This window comes from Perna viridis, chromosome 8, assembly GCF_037379345.1.
Source record: "Perna viridis isolate PV_CMFRI_1.1 ecotype Kerala chromosome 8, ASM3737934v1, whole genome shotgun sequence".
Taxonomy (NCBI): domain Eukaryota; kingdom Metazoa; phylum Mollusca; class Bivalvia; order Mytilida; family Mytilidae; genus Perna; species Perna viridis.
Window position 1 is genome coordinate 39135865 of NC_142452.1, and position 20791 is coordinate 39156655.

At 31.0% G+C, this 20791-nt stretch overlaps 1 protein-coding gene across 5 annotated transcripts in view; it reads left to right on the plus strand.

Annotated features, from left to right (window-relative positions):
* LOC148610446 (uncharacterized) overlaps window positions 1-20791 on the plus strand; it is a 26657-nt gene that overhangs the window by 4422 nt on the left and 1444 nt on the right. For all 5 annotated transcript variants that reach the window (XM_088543327.1, XM_088543326.1, XM_088543328.1 and 2 more), the window contains exons 2-7: window positions 1150-1842; window positions 4480-4672; window positions 5279-5356; window positions 8342-8410; window positions 10904-11218; window positions 12022-12135. In XM_088543327.1, coding sequence (XP_088399453.1) covers window positions 1153-1842; window positions 4480-4672; window positions 5279-5356; window positions 8342-8410; window positions 10904-11218; window positions 12022-12083 — 1407 coding nt within the window. In that variant the 5' untranslated portion in view covers window positions 1150-1152 and the 3' untranslated portion in view covers window positions 12084-12135. The remainder of the gene's footprint in view (window positions 1-1149; window positions 1843-4479; window positions 4673-5278; window positions 5357-8341; window positions 8411-10903; window positions 11219-12021; window positions 12136-20791) is intronic.

Sequence of the window (20791 nt, forward strand, 5' to 3'; positions counted from 1 at the left end):
ATGGTCCAGAGAGTAGGGTAAGTGTACTCTGCATTTGTATAAACACAATCTTAGCAGTGCAAATGTTCGGTGCATGTGTCATGATTGATAGTTTTAAAAGATATCCATAATTTTTAATAGTATTTCATGTTATGAAAAAAAACATAAACAAAGAATTATCTACTCTCAGTTTTCATTATTAACCGTATTTGCGATAAGCACCGCTTGAAAAGAAATTGGTTTGTTGTTATCATTGCTTTCCTCTTTTTACGGGTTTTGAAATTACTTATTGTATTTTATCGTTGAATTCATATAAAAACATGACACAGTCGTGGTAATGCACTTGCTGATAATAAGGGTCATAAAATAAAGAGCTACATTATTACATAGTCCTTTGTGGGTACGTGTGTATATGAAATCGATACTTGTATTGCTAGGTGCTACGTAGGACGTTTTACCTTGAAATAATTTTGGTTAGGGCATTATTTTGCTTTGTTTTATAACACGTATAACGTCAATTGTGTTTCTGTTTTTTTCATTTATAAACAACTTAATAGTTATGATATTTTACCCATAACTCTTTTTTATATACAAACTTCTTTGTTATAGAAAAGCCTAGGCGACGAAACAGGAAAAATTACGTGGGAGTAATAATTATTTCTGATGGTATTCATCGGAGTTAGTGCATTTTATTAAATTGTCCAACTTACCTAAAGGTTAAGAATTCCATCTTATCATTATCGCTAGTCTAAAAATAAGTCATGCGTAATAACGAGAAAACGAAACAAGCCATAGAGGCCAGACATTCCAGACTTGGGACAGGCGCAACAAATGCGATTGGGTTAAAGTTGTATGTTTTTAAAGTCCAACTAAAGTAAACTAATAAGACAATTCTTGTGGAAACAAAAATTGTATTCAAAAACATTTGTTGTATGTTCGAATAAAGGCAAGCACTCTACACTTAACAATAACCAAAGAAGCCCGCTTTTGACCGTTTTGATTTTTAGTTAACAGACAAATTCATATCCATAATGTACATACAAATAGCAAGAAACTTTTATAAGTCTGCTTAAATACCAAATCGTAGAGTATTATGTCTATGCATAATTAGGTTTATGTCCTATATGATATACAAGTGCAGGTGAACGATTTTATGTTAATAAATTTCAGGATATGGCTGTTCTGTCAGATAAAGCTGTCCTGCGGCTCTTCATGCTAAATCACAAAGTATGTCTACCAGTTGTAAGAAGTTACTTTGACAATGTAATTCTGGACTCACCTGATTACAACAACGACTTTATTACCTACCTTCAAAAACATAAACACGATATTTACCACCCGAGGTACAATGTTGCGTGCTGTCAATGTGTCCCGATTGTAAATAAGAGTAACAACAAGTTCAGACTTTTTCGTAAACAATATGATAAATTATACACGATGGGTGATGCTGATACAAACCATATTGTCTACAATGGTAAGAGGATAATTGTGCATTGCTGCTGTGGTGTTGTGGAAAATAGAAACTGTTCCACAAATGATTTAGATCTCACAACATTTTATGCTCTTTTAAAGACTTGTAGTCACGATCGAATTACAAAACATGAAGTGTGGCTTGATAAAATTGTAGAAGAAAGAAATAATCTATGCCATACGAGCAGTTCATTAACAGAGACCCAAGCCAAATTAATGTGGGACTATTTAGAGGGTGCAATTTTAGGATTGGCCTCTCATATTCCACCGACGCCTATTTTCAGAGATAAGATTGGATCAAAAATTGAGCTTTTATGGGAAATAGACTTTGGAATGGACACAGTTAAACCAATTATCGACACGATGAAAATTGAACTGGCAGAATTAAACAATGTAAGTATTACTTTAACATAATCTAAAAGATACATGTTAAAGTCTAATATCCTGTTCTATAGCGTAGCTAGAAAAACATATGAATGAATCACAGAAAAAGTGATAGTTTTAAAATTATAATCGGTCTACTTTGAATAACAAATTACAATTTTTTTTATTTGTTTATCAAAAATTAAATGAAATTTGTTTTTTAACCAATTGTTTCGATGTTTGAAGTTATGACTTGTTCTCATTAAACTTAAGTGCTACTTAAGATTTGATATCAATGAACAATATGCACTAACAATGTAAAGCATTCAAACGTCTTAAACAATAACCGACAGTCAATGAAATAATATTATCGGGCATTATTAGCTATTATTTTCACTATGCATTTGATCGAAATATTCAGTTTTGTACTGCAATGTAGTAAATATTTTTAATAAGCATGGAAGGTTGATTCTAAATGTACAAAAAATTACTCGAGTTAAAAAATATCTTTCCAAAAATAAATCGAGTTAAAAAATATCTTTCCAAAAATAAATCGAGTTTAAAAACACCTTATCAAAACTCATTACGTCTTACTACGTGAATATCTACTGGCTCTGCTTTACGTGAAACACAATTAAGGGGGAACGTCTCTGTTGTCGCTTTTAATCTTTGTATATATTCATAATGTATTGATAGGCCCTTCTTTTGAGAATAAAAAAGATTATTATAGTTCTTGCTGATTTTTTGATAATGGTAAACTTAATCATTAAGAAATTTAGTGGGTTAACATAATCATTTTCAGTATGAACTATAGTTAAGTTTTAAGATTTTAAGACAGTCTTCCCTATACTCTTAATAGAGTTGGATGGTAATAATATGCATGAAATTAATAAAATTATGTTTTGATAACAATATTTAGACAAGATATGTAGATAATAATATAATTTGGATTATATTGTAAAAAATCTAAACAAAAAATCTAATCGATTGAATTAAGGAAACTGCTCAGGTAAAAAAAAAAGAAATTATATCTGTAGGGCTCTGTCAAAAAGTTACTTCACAACAGCACAAAAAATACTCAATGACTCCACGAAAACGTGTGTTTGGAATAAACTACATACATAAACATAATTACAGAAATACATATCTTTTACATCAAACTCTAATTAAGGGACTGATCAAGAGATTTGTAAAAGGAGTACCCTATATAACCAATGATGTTCACTTCTTTTAAATGCTGAGTATTATATTGCCTTGTGAGTATTTTTTTCAATGTTTACCATGGGCTGTGATTGAAAAAAATCAGTTTTATATGGGGGTTTGAAAACGGATCCGCGTTTGCAACTTGAGAAATCATTTAAATTGTTTGAAAAATTTAAATGTGTCACATGCAACATTCCATGATCATTCCGGTAATCTATAAGCAACTTTTGCATTTAAAAAGATTTGCAAAATTTGAGATATCAAGTGAAAAATAAATAGCACCGAATCATTTTTAACTACCTGCTGAATATGTGTTAGTTAAATTCAGATGATACATTGCTAGGTCAGTGGCTCTTTATGTTACTGTCGTTCCCGGTGGCGTCCGAGTTTTCATGGCACCAGAAACTTTATTAACATGTTTATATACGTACACATCGGATCACGTTATAACGCACACATGAATGGACTTAGTCACACGACAAAAAAAATTTCAAATGACCACACTATGACCAAATTAGTATATTTGTGCAAACGTACATATGCGTTAAATTGTGCGCATGAACATATAAGAGAGAAACCACTAGGTGCTGAAGGTAGTAAATTTGATTGGATAATATACCAACTTCGTAACAATGTCACAGTGTTTTGTGATATTTAAGTTTTAACAATTACACATAATTTAACGATTATGTCGCATTTCACCTGCACAAAGTTGTCTCCATAGTTCAAGTCATTTACCTACTATACAATAGAAATTGCAGTTTTTCTCCTCCGACTTCTGCTCACGGCTACTTGAAATTTTGGCAAAAGCTTTATATAGGTATGTTATATACTGAAAATATAAATCAGACGGGAGCATCATGTTTGACAGTATTTTTTTTATTATTACCATATAGTTTCTTTGGAGGGAATATTTGCTTTCTATTTTGCTTTGTATTTATTAGTAAAATCAAACAGCTTCAACATATCCAAGATAAGATATGTTATGTAAAATACCATGTGTATAGTACATAATTAAAACAATAAAAGGTAATGGCAGTTGGAGGTTTAGCTCGCCATATATCATATATTTAGATTTAGATTGAAACCCTATATCGTCTACCTTATTTTGCATACCCTATATCACACCTCTAGACCTGTATAGTATACCTTATAACACACCCCTTGATCTATATCGTATACCCTATATCAAACACCTTTACAGGCCATACTTAAAGTATAGTTAAAATAAATGATAAAATGAACATGACATGCTATATCAGCCCTCGACCTAGATCACCTCGCGGGCCGGTATACCTTGGGTGATATAAGAGTCTTGGGTTGATACAGCATGCGATACAGATTTTAACATGTCATTTTCGGTATATATAACATGATTTGCGCATTTGCAATATCCAGTTAGCCTGATATTCTATTCAAAGATTACCTGAATATCTAACACATCATTTTAAAAATCATTTTAAGAACATGGCCAATAACCTATCGGATGTCAGCGAAGAATTACAGAATGTTCTAAAGGACCATTTCAGCAAAGCAGAAGTGAACACAGATTCGGTGAAACTGGAAGTCTTGAATTTAGCTAGCAGCGTGTCCTTAGAAAATACAACCAACAATAAAAGACATGAACAAGTTCTGGCTGAGTTGCAGACCATAAAAGGTTTATCCTATGTATTACCATGTGAAAATAATTTCAAAGAAGCATTTACAACACAGATATAAAACTGCTTGTCTAAACATTTTACATTTCAATTTGATTAAGAAAATAACATTTGTTTTTTTTACGATGCTGTTCGATCTGAACATGCCGTTTTATTGATAAAAGTATCACAAAAAATCATTACATTTTGGTAGTATCATTTATCAATGTTAACATCGATGAGGTGTTGTGTAAGCTTTCTTTTTTTTACAATTACACATTTCCATAAAAAGACAGATCATTAACATGCGAAGTAAAAAGTGTTGTTATGCATATAATCACCAATAGTCTCTGATATGTATTGGTTATCGCTTATTAGCACACATACGACAATTTTTTAAACGATCTATCAATGAAGCATTTTATTCATTTATTCATTGGTGTAAAAATCGGATATAGATATTCGTGATACTAAGAAGTAAATAAATAGTAGTCTACAAGAGTAATAGGTAACTTTTATATACCTTTGCTTGACAGCCTAAGTATTTTTTTCCTGCAATAATCAGGAACGAACGAATACAAATCTGTCTTTAATGAACGTTTGAAATTATAAATTATCAATTCCAGGTAAGATTTCCCACAAAAGTGAAGGAGTAAACTTTTCAGTTGGATACTCAATGGATTCTTCGTTAACAACACCAAAAGGTAAATTAATTCATATTTATTTGATTATCTAGAGTTGAACGATATAAAGTATGTCATGAATGTTTGTCCGTTTACAGCCTCATAGTTGACATTAAGACATCATCTTTGGCAACTCTTCTACTAGAGATTTCAACTAAATTGATGAACGAACGGAATTTAATGCTTTTGGAATTTTGGAAATGTGAATTGTTATTTCCTTGCAAAATGTTTGCAAAAGCTTCACATGATTTTAACATTATAAAGGCAATGTATGGCAATATTTCTAGAAGTATTAAAAAATGCTATGTTAGTTACTAATGTTTAATAGCCAATGACTATTTCATATCTGAACTTATGACATAGTCATAAAGTATCGGGATCAAGTACGGTCAAGTCAGTTCCATATTCGTTTGACGTTCGTTTCCGGTTAATATATTGAATATACGTAGGATATGCATATCCAATTGAATTGAATATCAAGCAGGAGTTTTGTTCTATATTCGTTTAACATTCGTTTCCGGGTTATATATTGAATACATAACGGATTCGAATATCGAATTGAATATCAAACTGTAATTTCTAGTCTGATCGATATTCGATTGACATTCGTTTCCAGGTTATATATTGAATCTAGAACGGATTTGAGTTTTTTTTCCGTTCGACATATTCGCTTGACATTCGTTTCCGGGTAATAATTATAGAACGGATTTGATTATCAAACTGATTAACAAACTGGTATTTTTAGTCAGTTTGATATTCGTTTGACCTACGATTCCTTCATATATATAGAATAAAAAACGGCGTTGAATATCATATTGAATATGAAACAGGACATTTTCTGTTCAATATTCGTTTGACATTCGTTTTCCGGGTTATATTCTGAATATAGAACGTATTTGAAAATCTAATTGAATATTAAACTGACATTTTTAGTCAGTTCATATTCGTGTGAAATTCCTTTTCAGGTAACTTATTAAATTTAGAACGAATTTGAATATCAAATTGAATATCAAACTTATACGTTCGTTACATTTAGGGCGAAAAGTAAATATAACTGCGCCTATATAGTCTTATTTAATGCAGCGGAAATGACAAATGATTTTCTTTCGAAATAAATATATACATCTACTAGTTACCGAAATCATTTAAATAACAGCAACATTGAGAAAGGAACAAAAAGTTCAATCTTCAGCGGTGAAGAGCGTAAATTACGCGACCAACAACGAACAAGATTAAATTAACAACAAACAATGCTAGGCATAACAAATTTAGATGAGAATTCATGAAAAATCAGGATTTCATGCAATTAACATTACTTTTCGCTATGGGGCGTTTGTAAATAAATGTAAAAAAGGCGTCGTCAAATCAAATGAGAAAACACAAAGTAGTTTTAATTTTTGGAAACATTACTGAACATATATTTGATTTTCGGGAGATCGCCATTGAACGTTTAATAAGTGACATAACAAGTAAATTGACTTTTTTTTCACATTCTAGGTTTTGCCCATGTTCATTAAAAGGAGCACAATATTCTGTGCTTCATAAAATGTGCTTAATTTAATACTTTAATATAACCAAAAAAAAAGATCTTTCAAATTATACCACCTTAATATCCAAAACTTTAAAGTTTAAAACATTATATGTATATAAAATGCTCTCAAGTCTGCATGCATTTAAACGACATTCGGGTTGAATATTCGACTAATTCTACAATAAAACTAAATAGCTGTGACTTAAATTTATTTTACATTTTCTACCGCAGTGGCGAAGCCTGCAGCTTTTTTTTTATTTGAAATGTTTGCTAATTTTATGCAAATTTGGGACACAAACGAGCTTTTAATAGCCTTGTATCCCACTTTTTCTCCGGTCAACCTTCTTTTTTTAAATCTCTGGAGCCTCTCCTGCTGTCGTATTTATATTCTTTTCGGAAGTACTGCACAGAATGTGAGATTCAAAGTATTGTGTTAATATAGTTGATCTCCAATAAAGATATGAACTGTGAATTAGATATAAATGGTTGTACGATTTTCATCTGCACTAATTATAAATAATTTCTCCCGTCCTGCACAGTCTGTCGTATAGTTCTTAAATCAATGAAATGGGAAATAAATTATTAAAGGAACAGAAATATTAGTAACTAACCTCAGTAAGTATGAACATGCATTCCAAATAAATTAAAACGAAATAAGAAAAAGCGTGTATTTTTTTCCAAATAACTGAGATTACAAAAGAGCGTCTTTCATACACTTCAACTAATAATCCAATACCCGGGAAAAATTATAATAGAAAATCGAGAACCAATAAAAAAAGAGAAAAAACAACGAGACAGAGATAGCCAATCAATGAGAAATTAGCTGGATAAATGATAGATTACCCAAATACTCAAAAAAGAAAGCGTCAGAAATGAAAAAAAAATTGTGAACTCAACATAATAAATTTTCTCTGCAATAAATATAATTAATTCATAAGTTGAGCCTATCACAACTATTGTTGCTATGTACAAATATGTGTGTTTATTTCATGTTCCTTTTTGTTTATGTCTATTTTCCCTTTTTGGTCTTTTTCCTAGAATACATTCTTTTGATTGCTATTATCATCTTCGTTCCCGTGATTATTCGTACAATGTTTTAAAAACAAAGTAACACAATCCTGTTCCTTAAACTCATGTTTACAAATTTGCACAAAATTAGAATTAAGCGTAACAAGGACAAGCTCCAGAATAAGGAATATTGTCAAATTTAACGTAGTATTAACATTATAAAAAGTCTTTCAGCGTTTGTTAGATTGCAGTCATATATCGTGAAACCTGTAATTAAGAGGGGATGCATTGGGAGAAGTATAAGCCAGAGAAATAAAATACCTCTTTTGTTGCCTAATTTTATTTTTTACACGAAAGATCTCACGGTTTGACTAGTCTTTTTAAAACTAATCGAGAAAGATAACCACAATACTTTAAAAAGATGGATAAAATGAAATACACTAAAATATTACTGATACTTTTTTCAGACTACATCAATGATACTAGTGAATCAAAGGTGGACGTAGTTAGCGATGATAAACCAGAAGAAAAACACAGTAGGTGATTTCCCTTCAAAAGCTCACGAAACCAGAAAAGCAATATTAATCATTCGACTATGTTCAGACAATACTATCATTAAAAGTCAAATTCAAAACGGAAACAAAAAGGTTGAATGCTTTTCACTTTTTAGTTGGCAATTAATAAACAATCGTGAGTCTTGCATGTTGTTGTAATTGCTCAAATGTTAATTTAAGAAGTATATGCATCACGTGTTTTTTTTTAAAAAAATGCATTTTCCAATAAGTCATAGTAGATAACATACCAATTTCTCTTTTTTTTGATATTTGGTCCTTTGGCTATGAGAGTCCCCCGAGATTCCTAAATCACTTCCATCATGATGATTTCCACACACTTTTATACCTGCTATATATGCATCAAAATGGCACCGAAACAGTTTCTCGAATTCTTTATCACTGTGAGCCTATATTTGTACTTCACTGTGTCAAAAGCTCACAATTTTTTACCCGAATGTTCGAAAGTCTAAGTCACTTTGGTATATCACAATTATTTTTAGATTATATAGGGAAAAAAACTTTTAGAGTGTATATGATTAAAGAAAATAAATAAATAATAAAACAAAAAAATACCAATGATATGTATTGGAAATTTTGATATACTGTACACGTGTTTTAAGTAATAACCTCTTATCAGCAGCATTAAAATCAAAACCATAATGCATATGCTGTATTTTCTGTTTAGTGACAGTTAATACTCCTCTTAATGTTCTTTTGTTGAATTTTTGATTTTTATACAATTCCGACTACTGTAAAACTGGTCTCTATTTGAAGCCGATAGGCAATTCATAGTATACAAACACTATTATACTGCCATTTGGTTGTTAAGAATTAAGATAACTATGTATCAAACATACATGTTTCTAGTCAATTTTGGTGCCATAATTTTCGCGGCAGGTTACGATTGCAATACAATCCTAAAACGTAATTGCAACAGTTTCAGATTTTCGTCTTTTTTCGTCTATTTTCGTAGTTTTAAATTCTTTTCAATATTCCATTAATGAAATAAGCCATTTTATGGTACTGTTCATTTTATAGTATCATAGCTTTAATTTAGGTCCATTTACGTGAAATATGGCGACACGTAACAATGAGAGAAACAAATCAATATGAAGAGAAATGTTTCTGATTATTGAACAATAGAGCATGAGGATTTCTGTAAAACTGTGTAAAACTGATGAAATTTGTTCTACTTTTTTCGAGCGCTTTACTCTCGATTTTTGATTGATAATAATAAACACATCGTACAATGGAGAATTTGGGAATATTTATTATTTGACACATTTATGTTTGTCTAAAAAATGGACATCAAGTCAGCCTTTATAGAATAAAAGGTTTTTAGTGTCTAAGTTGTTAAACATTGAAACTACTTCAAGGCCCCTTTTGAGGTCTTTTTACACAACAAATGTAATCCCTACGTAACTAATAATGTACACAGGTATCAACGCGATAAATTACATTTCTAAGGAAGATATTTATATACCAAGCATATCTTCAAAAAGAGACGCAAACGTCTCCTCTTTCTTTTCAGAATTGTTTTCGAAAACAAAAAGGGAAATTTCATGACTTTGTAGTCTTCTTGTCAGCGAGTTGTCATTTGTTTTCTTAAATCAAAAAGGAAAGCAAGGGAACAAGGATTCAATCAGAGTATAGTCCAAGGATAACGTCTAGGTAGCAAAAAAAAATAAACACACAACAACCATTGCATATAACTCCAAAAAGTGATTGTTTATGCAGGAGACAACTATCCAAAAATTGAGTAAAATTTTCGCAAATTGTCTGATTGTGTCTTACCCAAAACGTAAAGAATTAATAACAGGGTGTTGTAATTCATTACGAAGACAGAAACTGTAACCTCTAAAAACTAGAAATTAAAGTAAGATGTAAACAGTATTGTGCTTTGATTTGTAAAAAAAAAGATGAAATATATCAATAGTTATAAAAAAAGTTAATTCTTTTTATAACAAAATTTTGAATTTGCCATTATATAATATGTTTCCGTGATTATGTATGACCAAATTTTATACAAATTTGTATACAGCAGATACGTTTAAAGGAGCGATAAATATGATTATCATATATCATGATAATCATTATCATGTATCATGGTAATCATTATCATGTCTGTGATCAAGTGTTACATTAATAAAAAAGACCAATTAGGTATAGTGTTTTATTTGTTATCACGATTTAAGTTTTTTTCTATAGTGTATGTGGGACAAAAGACAAATCTGTCGTTCTCTTTGGCTTCTATATGTACCTCATAAAGGATTTAGATGACACAATTCAATCGAAAAGACAGTTAAGGGGTCTGTGCATTATTCTTTTTTATCAGCCGATATTTTTTTGCCTTCCATGGGCAACTCTAATATGAAATCGTCATACAACTTGGGTACCTGAGTAGATGACAATTGCTCACATTGATCTTTCGTTCAGGTGTGGTAATAATGCACAAGGACGATTGCTTCATTACAGATGATTCTTATGTTTGTATTCATTGGAAAATTAAAACAACAGAACTGTCAGAGGAGGAAAGAGCAACAATAAAAGATCGTATTGTACAAGCCGCCAAGAGCATCGATTGTTGGTTTCCATACAAAATAAATCATATATTTGATGGATCACTTGTCATTGGTAGTTCACTTCCTGAAGGTATCTTTGAAAGAAAGGCAACTTTCGAAAATTCTATAAGGAAGTTCCTTGACAAGTTGGTAGAAGTCTCCGGGATACGTAGTCAGAGATCAATTCATATTGATGTCGAAATGCATATATCGAAATCACAACACACAGGTAAGTGTTTTACTAATTAATTTACTTTCAAAATATTTGTTTGCCCTAGAAAGTTTCAAACAATTCCGAGAAATAAAACTACAAATGGTCACAATCTAGTCTTTTAATCGGCTTAAAAATTCGAGTTTAAATATCTTGTGACGGTGTCATAGAGAGGTGTAGCTGAAAACAACATAATAAGTTTAATTATTCATTAAAGCAGAACAGCGTAACAGAACAGTGTTCTGAAATGAAAACTTGAAAATCTGTAGTCTTGAAATTGGATACAAGTAAAATGTAGCGCTTATATCCTACTCGATGGATATAATATGTAACAATATTTAGCAAATAGTCAATATAACAATATATGTACCGGTGGCATTGTTTGCCCACACAAGTAATATAGTCTGAAGCCTAGTTGAAATATATACTATTTTTGTGGATGACCAGCTGGTTCTTATATCCCAATTTGAACCGAAAATCAAGATCTTTTTGTTATATTTCATTTTAGGTGTCGTATCTTTCACTATCTAGTGTGAAATAAAAGAAAAAGGTGTAATACGTCACTTTTCAAATCGTGAACATATTACTTTCATTTGACAGCGAGGCGGTCTAAGTGGTGTTATATTGATTGGCAGATATATCTAGGAAAATAAACAACAACAATAGTTTCGCATAAAAGAGAAAAGTTCAGTACCAACTTCTGTTGAAATGTGATCTAAACTTACTTTAACATTCCTAGCTACTGGTTTCTTTGTGTGATGAACCATAAAATATTTGGTTCATTGTCTATACATCTATTTTCATAGTTAATTTTTTTTCAGTTTTATCCAACTTTTGCCGATATGAGTTTGACAAAACTTTGTCTCACGATGAATCAGTGTAAGCCGCTCCACTGATGTCAAATGTAATGACAGATGCATCAGAGGATGACAGAGGTAAAGTAACATTAATTGATCGGGGAAATATACAAAGCCAGGTTTATTTTTTCAATTATTCCTAGGTTGTTTAATATCGTTGATAAAACTATAAAACTAATACGATCATGAAAACCGCCAAGATCAATCAAGTGTACCGAACTTGTTTAATGCCCCAGTTAAGTGTTCAGGTATTGTTGGAACGAGCAAATTAATTTTGGTTATGTACGATCACCAATTGATTATCGTGTTTATCAAATTTAATGTCTCAATAATATTAGCTATTTTTCACATTTATTTAAATTTTGCGATTGGTGAAATAATAATTGTGTTGCAACGTTTTGACAAGATAAATACCGAGAGTAAAATTATTTATTATTTCAATTATCGAAATTTAGCAAATATTGTGTACTAAATACATTGTTTTGCATATCTGATTTGCTGTTTCATCAGTACCAGGCACTGTGACGTCATATTTTTTTTCGTACCCAATTGATCGCGCCCCTTTATCACACCCACACTCGTTTTTTGTCTAACTTCTTGTACTCGGTGTTCGCAGGATTTTCCGAATAGCAGACCGTAATAATGTGATCAAAAGCTAAAAAAAAAATAATAATAAAGAAAATCAACAAAACACGACGAAAAACAACAGTTCTAATCAAAATTATCCAATTGAAATACAAAATAATTCGAAAATCAAAACTAGTCGAACAGATTTTTTATTCCCTCAACAATAAAATATATCTTATACAAATATATGATAACATGCGTTTGATACATAGCAAAATCTGTTGGTATCACGGAATGATACGACATAAAAAACGGAATTCGCCATGTTTTATTATGTCTCTTTTTATTACACAGGAAAAAATAAAAAAATAAATCACGGGAACTCCATTTCCTCATTGTTATACCACAGGCTGGCCATTTATGTCGCATTGTTTTACCCCGGGCAATTGATTTCGATTCTAATAAGATTAGTTTCTTCATATGTTTTAATAGACACAGCCATGTGTTGCAGGAAATGATGATCATGTGTTTATCACTTTTGTTCCATGTCTGTGATCTAAAGAGCTTTGAAGCACGTCATATTAGAATCGATAAATCACTCCTTACTTTATGATAAAGGACTTCGTAAGATAAGGACAGTGTTTTGCTCCTCTTAAAAAATTATTTTCAAGTTATCATATGATACTATATCAACGTTAAAAACTGATTTTTTATATGCCTAGTTTGCCTCGTGTTTGCAGAGAACGCATTTTGAAGATATAATATTTTGAGATTTTTTTTACCCAATATTCTTAAAGATCGGGCTAATTTTCTATATAGATCAGGTTTAGTTCTCATATTGTGTTTTTGAAAACGAATTACTGTTGGTTTAAAGCATATTAAAAAGTAAATGATATTTTTTGCATAAGTTGTGTCAATTAAAATAACTTAGCAACAGAATGTTTTTCATAGCAATCTGCAATTTAGCCTTTGTTTTGTGGTATAAAAGACATAACCTTACGTAACATTCCACTTTTGAAATTTTAGTATGTTTTGTGGGTGATAATATTTGAAATTTCAAAACAATAGATGTAAAAATTGTGTCTTTATGTGAGTGATTCGGACTCATCTAGTTATATCGATTCCTAAAACCTATAATGTTTATCCACCAAGAATTGTCTTTTTTCCTTCACTGAAATAGACATGCATCTATAAAGAGTTGTTTCTATGGAATAGCACAGAATACATTATATTTACTCTGTTTTCGTTTTTGAAAATGTCTTTTCGGCTAGACGCGTAATGATAAATCCAGGAAAAAAAAACCAATTCTCCTCCAAATTTTTATTGCCGCATCAGCTACAATAATTCCGTTACTTTACGTTAGTATTTTTTCTTTCCCTTGGTTATTGTTTTTAGTATTTTCAGTTTATTTCTGTCCTTTACTCGAAATAGTGGCTATGAATAATTATAAATAATAATATAATTAACTTAAAACATCCTTACCAACCATTTGTTTACAACATTTACCCTGTATAGAATATAGTATATGGTAGAATGCATTTTATTTAGGTTTTAAGTGGCACTCCAGCTAAGAATCACGCAAAATGTGATTCATTATTGGAAAGCCTACATATGTTTATTTTTTTTATATTTTGTTTGACGTATTAAAGTAAACAGAAACTAACATATGGTGAGCCGTTGTTCATAGGAGATAAAAAATGAATAGAATGTACTGTAAAAGTAAAATTTAAGGGAGATAACTCTGTAAATGACACTAAAATACAAATAGAAGCTATTGGATTTTTATGTGGATTATCTAATACATGTAAGAACAGACAGATTAGAAAGCATAATTATACATTCTATAATTTAGACCTATAAAGAAACTTAATATCAAAAATAAAGTTCAGAATTATCTCACTATGTTTTTACTTTATGAGAGAGTGGTATACTTCACTTGACTTACGTCTATGGATTCTAATATAATGTTCGTAATTGAGGTAGGTTATATTAAAATGTGGAAGAGTTATTCTTCTACGACGCTATTGCCGTCACCCTCACTTTCACTTTGGTTACTGGTACATCACTTGCTTATCTATAGCTAAAGGTATTTCTTTCAAAATAATATATAGTCACAAGCCACGATATCATTCAGTTCCTCTTTTTATTCCAATGCCGTTAAAGACTTATATGATGCATATTGATTGATTGATAGTTATCTCTTAATGCCGTTTCGGCGACTAGGGCCATATCACGGCAAGAACATTGAATGAAGCGGAAATATTAAAAGCAAGATCAAAGTCTCTTCTTAAAATAATGAAATTAAATCAAGCAGCTATTTACATATAAAAAGGTACATAAAAGGTGAACGTAAGACATAAAATACATATAGAAACATAACTTTGATAAAACATTTAAAATCATGAAAAATCAAGGAAGGTATCTAATTTAGATTTATTAAATAAACCGATGTCCCGCAAGAAATCGATAATGTTTTTAGATGAAACGGTCTTGAACAAATCAAACATATTGGCGCAGTCAAAATAATTTTGCCTGGTGTTGGCAAAATCCACACAATCTAGAAGAACATGTTTGATAGAGAAAGGCCAATCACATGGGATGCATATTAAAGAAGAGTTTTACATTCAAAAAGTTGCATGTGTTCACCTTGCTACTACCTTAAAGCAACTTATCGCGCGTATGCCATCGTAGAGAGTATATTGAACTACTAGCTGGCCGACTGGTCTAGGTCGCTGGACTTTGCGCAGGCGGTGTTGACATAGATGTCACAACGGTACGAGTTCGAGTCACGCGGAGGGAACGACCAACCATTTGCTTTGCAAATTTGACAGTTCTAACATCGTTGAGAATTTTTCAAATCCTTATATTCTTGCTTACGTTATCTTCTTTGTATCAATTTGATCCGGTTTCTTCGCGATCGCGAAGCGCTCAGATTTTCAACTCTTATTGACTAACGTTAAAATGTTAGCCCAATTATGAGTAACACTGCCAATATAGAAAACCTTACTAAATAATACTATAAATGCATGCATATTTAAAAATATTTAACACATAACAACATTCTTTATATACCACTTTTAATACAAATAAAAAAAGTAATTAGTTCCCGGGCTAATTCGAACATCATAATTGACACTCAGGGACTTTGTTTTAAATTTTAACTGTGCACAATGATTGGGGCAATATGGAAATAATACTATAAATACATGTATATTTAAAAAGTGTTATTGAACACATAACAGACAATTTTGTTTATTATTAACTATAAACCTCTAGTGTCTACGTTTCACCCATAATAAGGGTTGGTCCCTTTATTTTCTCTATTAAGGGGCTTTTGGGGCTGTTAAACTCTAGAATATTTAAAACAGGCTACATGTACTATACATTTGTCTGTCCAAATTGGTACTTTGATATTTTCCAAAGAAAACATGGAGTGGAATCGGGTATTAATTAACAGAAATAGATACATGTACCTGTCTTAAAATAAAATAAAACAATTACCTAAGTATAACTGGCGTACAGGATATTATGTGATTGAGGTAGAAAATCGTATCCAAAGACCTTGACAGTTTCTATTATTTTTTTCTGGTCTTCCAGTCTAACTGATCGCTTTTTAATGTTTCCACCAGACGAAAATGGCAAAAACATAACATGTTATTGAAATTTTATGTTAAAAGATTAAATGTTTTCTTCAAAACTTCTTATTCGCGGTCCATTGTTCGACTTTAACATTATTTTACAATATGTGTTTTGCGAGAGATATGTTTCATTTGTTTTTATTTAATTTCTAGGCGGACGAAGGTCCATCTAGATTTTTGATTTTGATCTGATTTAACGGCGTGGGCCGTAGGTACGCTCATGTTGAATTTTAACTTGGAACTCAGAAAATGGGCAAAAATAGATTTTCAAAGAACAAGTATTTCAAGTATTTCAATATCTTAAGGTCACTGGTGTAATATATTAAAGCACTCGTTATTGGGCTGTATCAGACGTATAATTTACTTAGTAATATCGGTCTTTTTAAAACTTTCCAAAAAGGGGAGGGGGCACACCCAATATCTTTTCTCGTCCTTTATAGATATTATTGCGTACGACGATTATTTAATTGATGTAGTACTGTACATTTGATTTCTGGTGTTTAATGGTCATGAACTATGTAAAAATACTAGCCAAACAAATTGAAGATCTTGAAAAGTAAAAAAACTCACTTGGTGATAATACACTTATAAACACGTTGGTCTACGTACAGGACAAGGATTAAATTAATTGTCGATTCCCTCTGGCTCGTTAACTTTTAATTCTTTTATCCAAACACCTTTGAAGTTTTTCCTGTTGGAAGGCGTTTTGCTGACTGCTATGTTCAATGGATAGTTGTTTGAAAAGCTTCTAGAGTTTAGACAGGCAGGTTAAAGTGCAGACTTATGAGTGCAAATTGCTGTTTCCTAGGTCACACCTGTGGCCATTTAGCCGATTGTGATAATGTAGTTTTTATTCTCAAATATAACTTTAAATAAGATACAGTTTTCTCCTTATTTGGAAAATTTTATTGATACAATTTACAGGATTACAGATGTTACATATTATGTCAATGACGTTTTGAACTAGACAATGTTTGTGTACATACTAAAGCACGTTTTCGTCAGAAGCCAATATCTATGATTTTCTGTTTCATCTTAAGTGACGACCATTTGAATTCGCCGGAGAAAAGGTGGAGGGAAACTGGCTTGAAAGAGTTTTTAAATAAAATAGATTGCCTCAGACGTTTTTGGATACAATTAATGAAGATGAGAGAAATATATTTTGAATCTTTCAAATCCCTCTGATCAGACAAAATTGCCTTCACCTAAGAAAATAAATGTTTTGATTTGAAGTATGTAAAAAAGTAAGGGTGTCTATGAGTACTCGAATATTCATGTATCGATCGATAGGTCCGATCTCGAGTAGCAATTTAGCTACTCAAGTACTCTATAAAATTCGTTCTTATTTTGGGTTTTTCGCATCTTTGTCTTTTTTTCACGAGAAACGGCGATCTGTTTGAACGAATGGAGCAATTGTTTTCTTAATCAAATATTTGGCCATGGTTTGTTTACAATACCGTTATATTACCTTTGCAAGCATGCTTTGTTGCTTATGAAACGCGAGTCCAATTGTTTTGATAGCCCTAAACTAAAAAAACGTCCACATTGGTAAGATTATTTTTATAAACGGAAACAAAATACCCCTTTACTAACCTCAATAGTTGATACTTAATACCTCAATACTTAAAATGGCTTTGACAGAAGACGGGAAACACAAAAACAATGTTTTAATGATAACTTCAGACTTACTTGTAAATATGTTTGTTTGTTTATTCAATAATTATAATGAAAAATGATTTGTCTTTTTGATCTTATTCACAGCTTTCTTTATTTGTTATTTGTTAAGCATTCACTACTTTTTTTAAAGGAAAGATAAGACAATATATTCTATAACTTCCTTTTAGTCACTTATTTCTTTTTCTACTTATGAGGTTAAATATTTGACTTAAAAAAACGCCCAAGATAATAACACATAAATAAATACACAATTGAAATATCTTGAAGTGAAAAACACCGCGCTATTTACAGAGATATACGAAAAATGTCTAAATTTGAATATTTGGTAATAAATTATCGATGGATTGGAATTGAATTTTAATGAAGATTATTTTACCCGCATTTGAAAAGAAAGTAGCTTAGTAATAAATGTCTTGGCCAAAACAACAAATAGCATTTGAAGTGTATAGCATATTTTTATAATTTCATAATTTTCTTGCAATTGAGTTATTTTCCTTTTAAATGCTTTTTGAACTTCAGAAAATCTACTTTGAAAATTAGAAGTTGATCAAAAGACGCTACATAACCGTGATGAATTCAAACAAAATAGTTTTACAGATTCGCTGATATGAGAAAATCAGAAATTTTGAAAATTACACAAAATAGGAGAGCCACCTTACTATTGTTCCTAGAAACAGCTGATATTTTTCATTAAAAACAGAGAATGTAAATACAGCTTTTGAAAAGATTTTTTCCTTTTGATTGTCAGAACGTTTTATATCGTGTGCCGATAATGAGACGAATAGTTGTTTTATTTGAATCTTTTTCTTACCGTATTTGAATGTAAATAGATACTTTAAAAAAAATCAAGCCACTTTATTTTAAGGACAACACAAAAAGTACATGCAGATTACTAAAAAGACACATTTTAGCGAAGAAGATATGTTAAAAATATTATAGAACTTTGAATTACTTAAGTAAATTGTCTTTAGAAATTCCACACTTTAAATTGGCTTGCAGTATCAAGTAAGTGAGAAACTTGGACTCCACTACAAAACTGGAAGCGTGGACCAGCTGCACTTGTGGGGTTATCCTCCTCTGCTTTTTTAGAAACAGCCGTCAAGTTGCTCATACAAAGTCACGTCGAGAAAGACAAATAAGGTATGGACACGTAAAACTGAAATGGTTCTCATGGTGCAGATGGATACACCGAGTTAATGAAGACGACCATAAAACTTCTGTAGTGATGACATCAATCTTGTAGCAACATAATCCTTATTCCAGAAGCCTAATTGTAAGATGTCTAGTACGTTACAAAAAACTCTGCGTAGTTACGGCAAGCTCTCGCACAACGTATGAGTTGTGAAATTAAAACGCCATACACAGGTGCTGAAGGGATATTGCCACAGATTAAAGTAAAGTTGAAAATACGAAATGAAAGGTCAACGAGTTAGTCGTATAGTTTGGTCAAAAGTTTCCTTTACAACGATCTTAAAGTGTAGGTCAAGACATGAGGTGATTTTACAGAGTAGTATTCTTTAACTCAAGTATTTTTGGATAAGTGCAATGTATAATTTTCCAAAACTAGGGTTGTTTAACGACAGTACATAATTTATAAAGCGGAAACTAAGAGCAAAGGATCTGGCTAAACGATGTTCCTTCCGTTATATTAAGGCAGTAGACCTGGGGTAGCTCCACAATTTTCCCATTATTAAATTTTCCTTAATTTGGACATGATATTGCATTAACTATGGTGCATCATCTGTCAAATTTTCAAGAAAATTCTAAATGCGGACTAAAATATTGCTATGTTTAGAAATCTGAAAAAAATTGGCCTACTGTATACTCAGGTATTTTAGGGTAATTTTGACAATATATTTCAATAAATAATGAATATAAAGTCAAATTCACTTTGTAGGGGTTAATATGACAGATTTATATTGAACTTTTATTTTTTCTATATTGTAGAACAGATACTAGGCTTTTAAATTACAAAATAACAAAAAAGGGACGTAATTTTCAGCTATTTGCTTATATAAAAACCTGTATTTTACAAAAAAATCTAAAATCCAATTTTCGTACAAAACTAATATTATATTTACTACTCATATGCAAATTAGGAAAGACATTTTCAGAAAAGTACACCGTGTAGTTTTTTTTTAATTTTGTAATGATTGTTGGGTAAGGCATTGAAATATTTTTTTCAAAATAATTATTCATTATTGTTAAAATCATATTAATATTAAATAAGGTTACCAAATATCAAATTTTGATGACCTATATTGCTGAAAGAGCATTGCAAAACACAGCATGAGTCAACTAATTTTGCAAATTCATACTTCTACACGAAGGGAAAGACTTATATGCTAAATAAAGTTTAGTGCTGTATAGAGTTGTTAAACAAAGCAACAAAATAAAAACGAAAGCTTGAGTTCTTATAAGGAACTATAAACATGTATATTTATTTTAAATTCATAAAGGTTAAGGTGTTATAAAACGTACTTACCTGGTTGTTGGTTATCTATACTGTCTTATGTCATGATAGATATTAGTATTTTTAATATATTCATATTTTAATTTGAATATTTTATCGAAAGAAATCTTTGTTGGCAATAGAGAAGGCATCATTTCAAACATTTTCCCACCTTATAAATATAAAATCCTCAATGTTCCCATTGGAAACATTTAATCAATACTCAAAAGAGCAGAATTACCGGGGACTGGCATCTTTGACTATGTTCTAGAAGTTGAACCCTTTCTTGGACATTCCCTTTAACATCAGTATCACTTTTATTTTCGGTGGATGAATTACCATTTTAATGTAAACACATTTATTGTTCATAAATTCATAAATTAGAATATGACGTCAAACA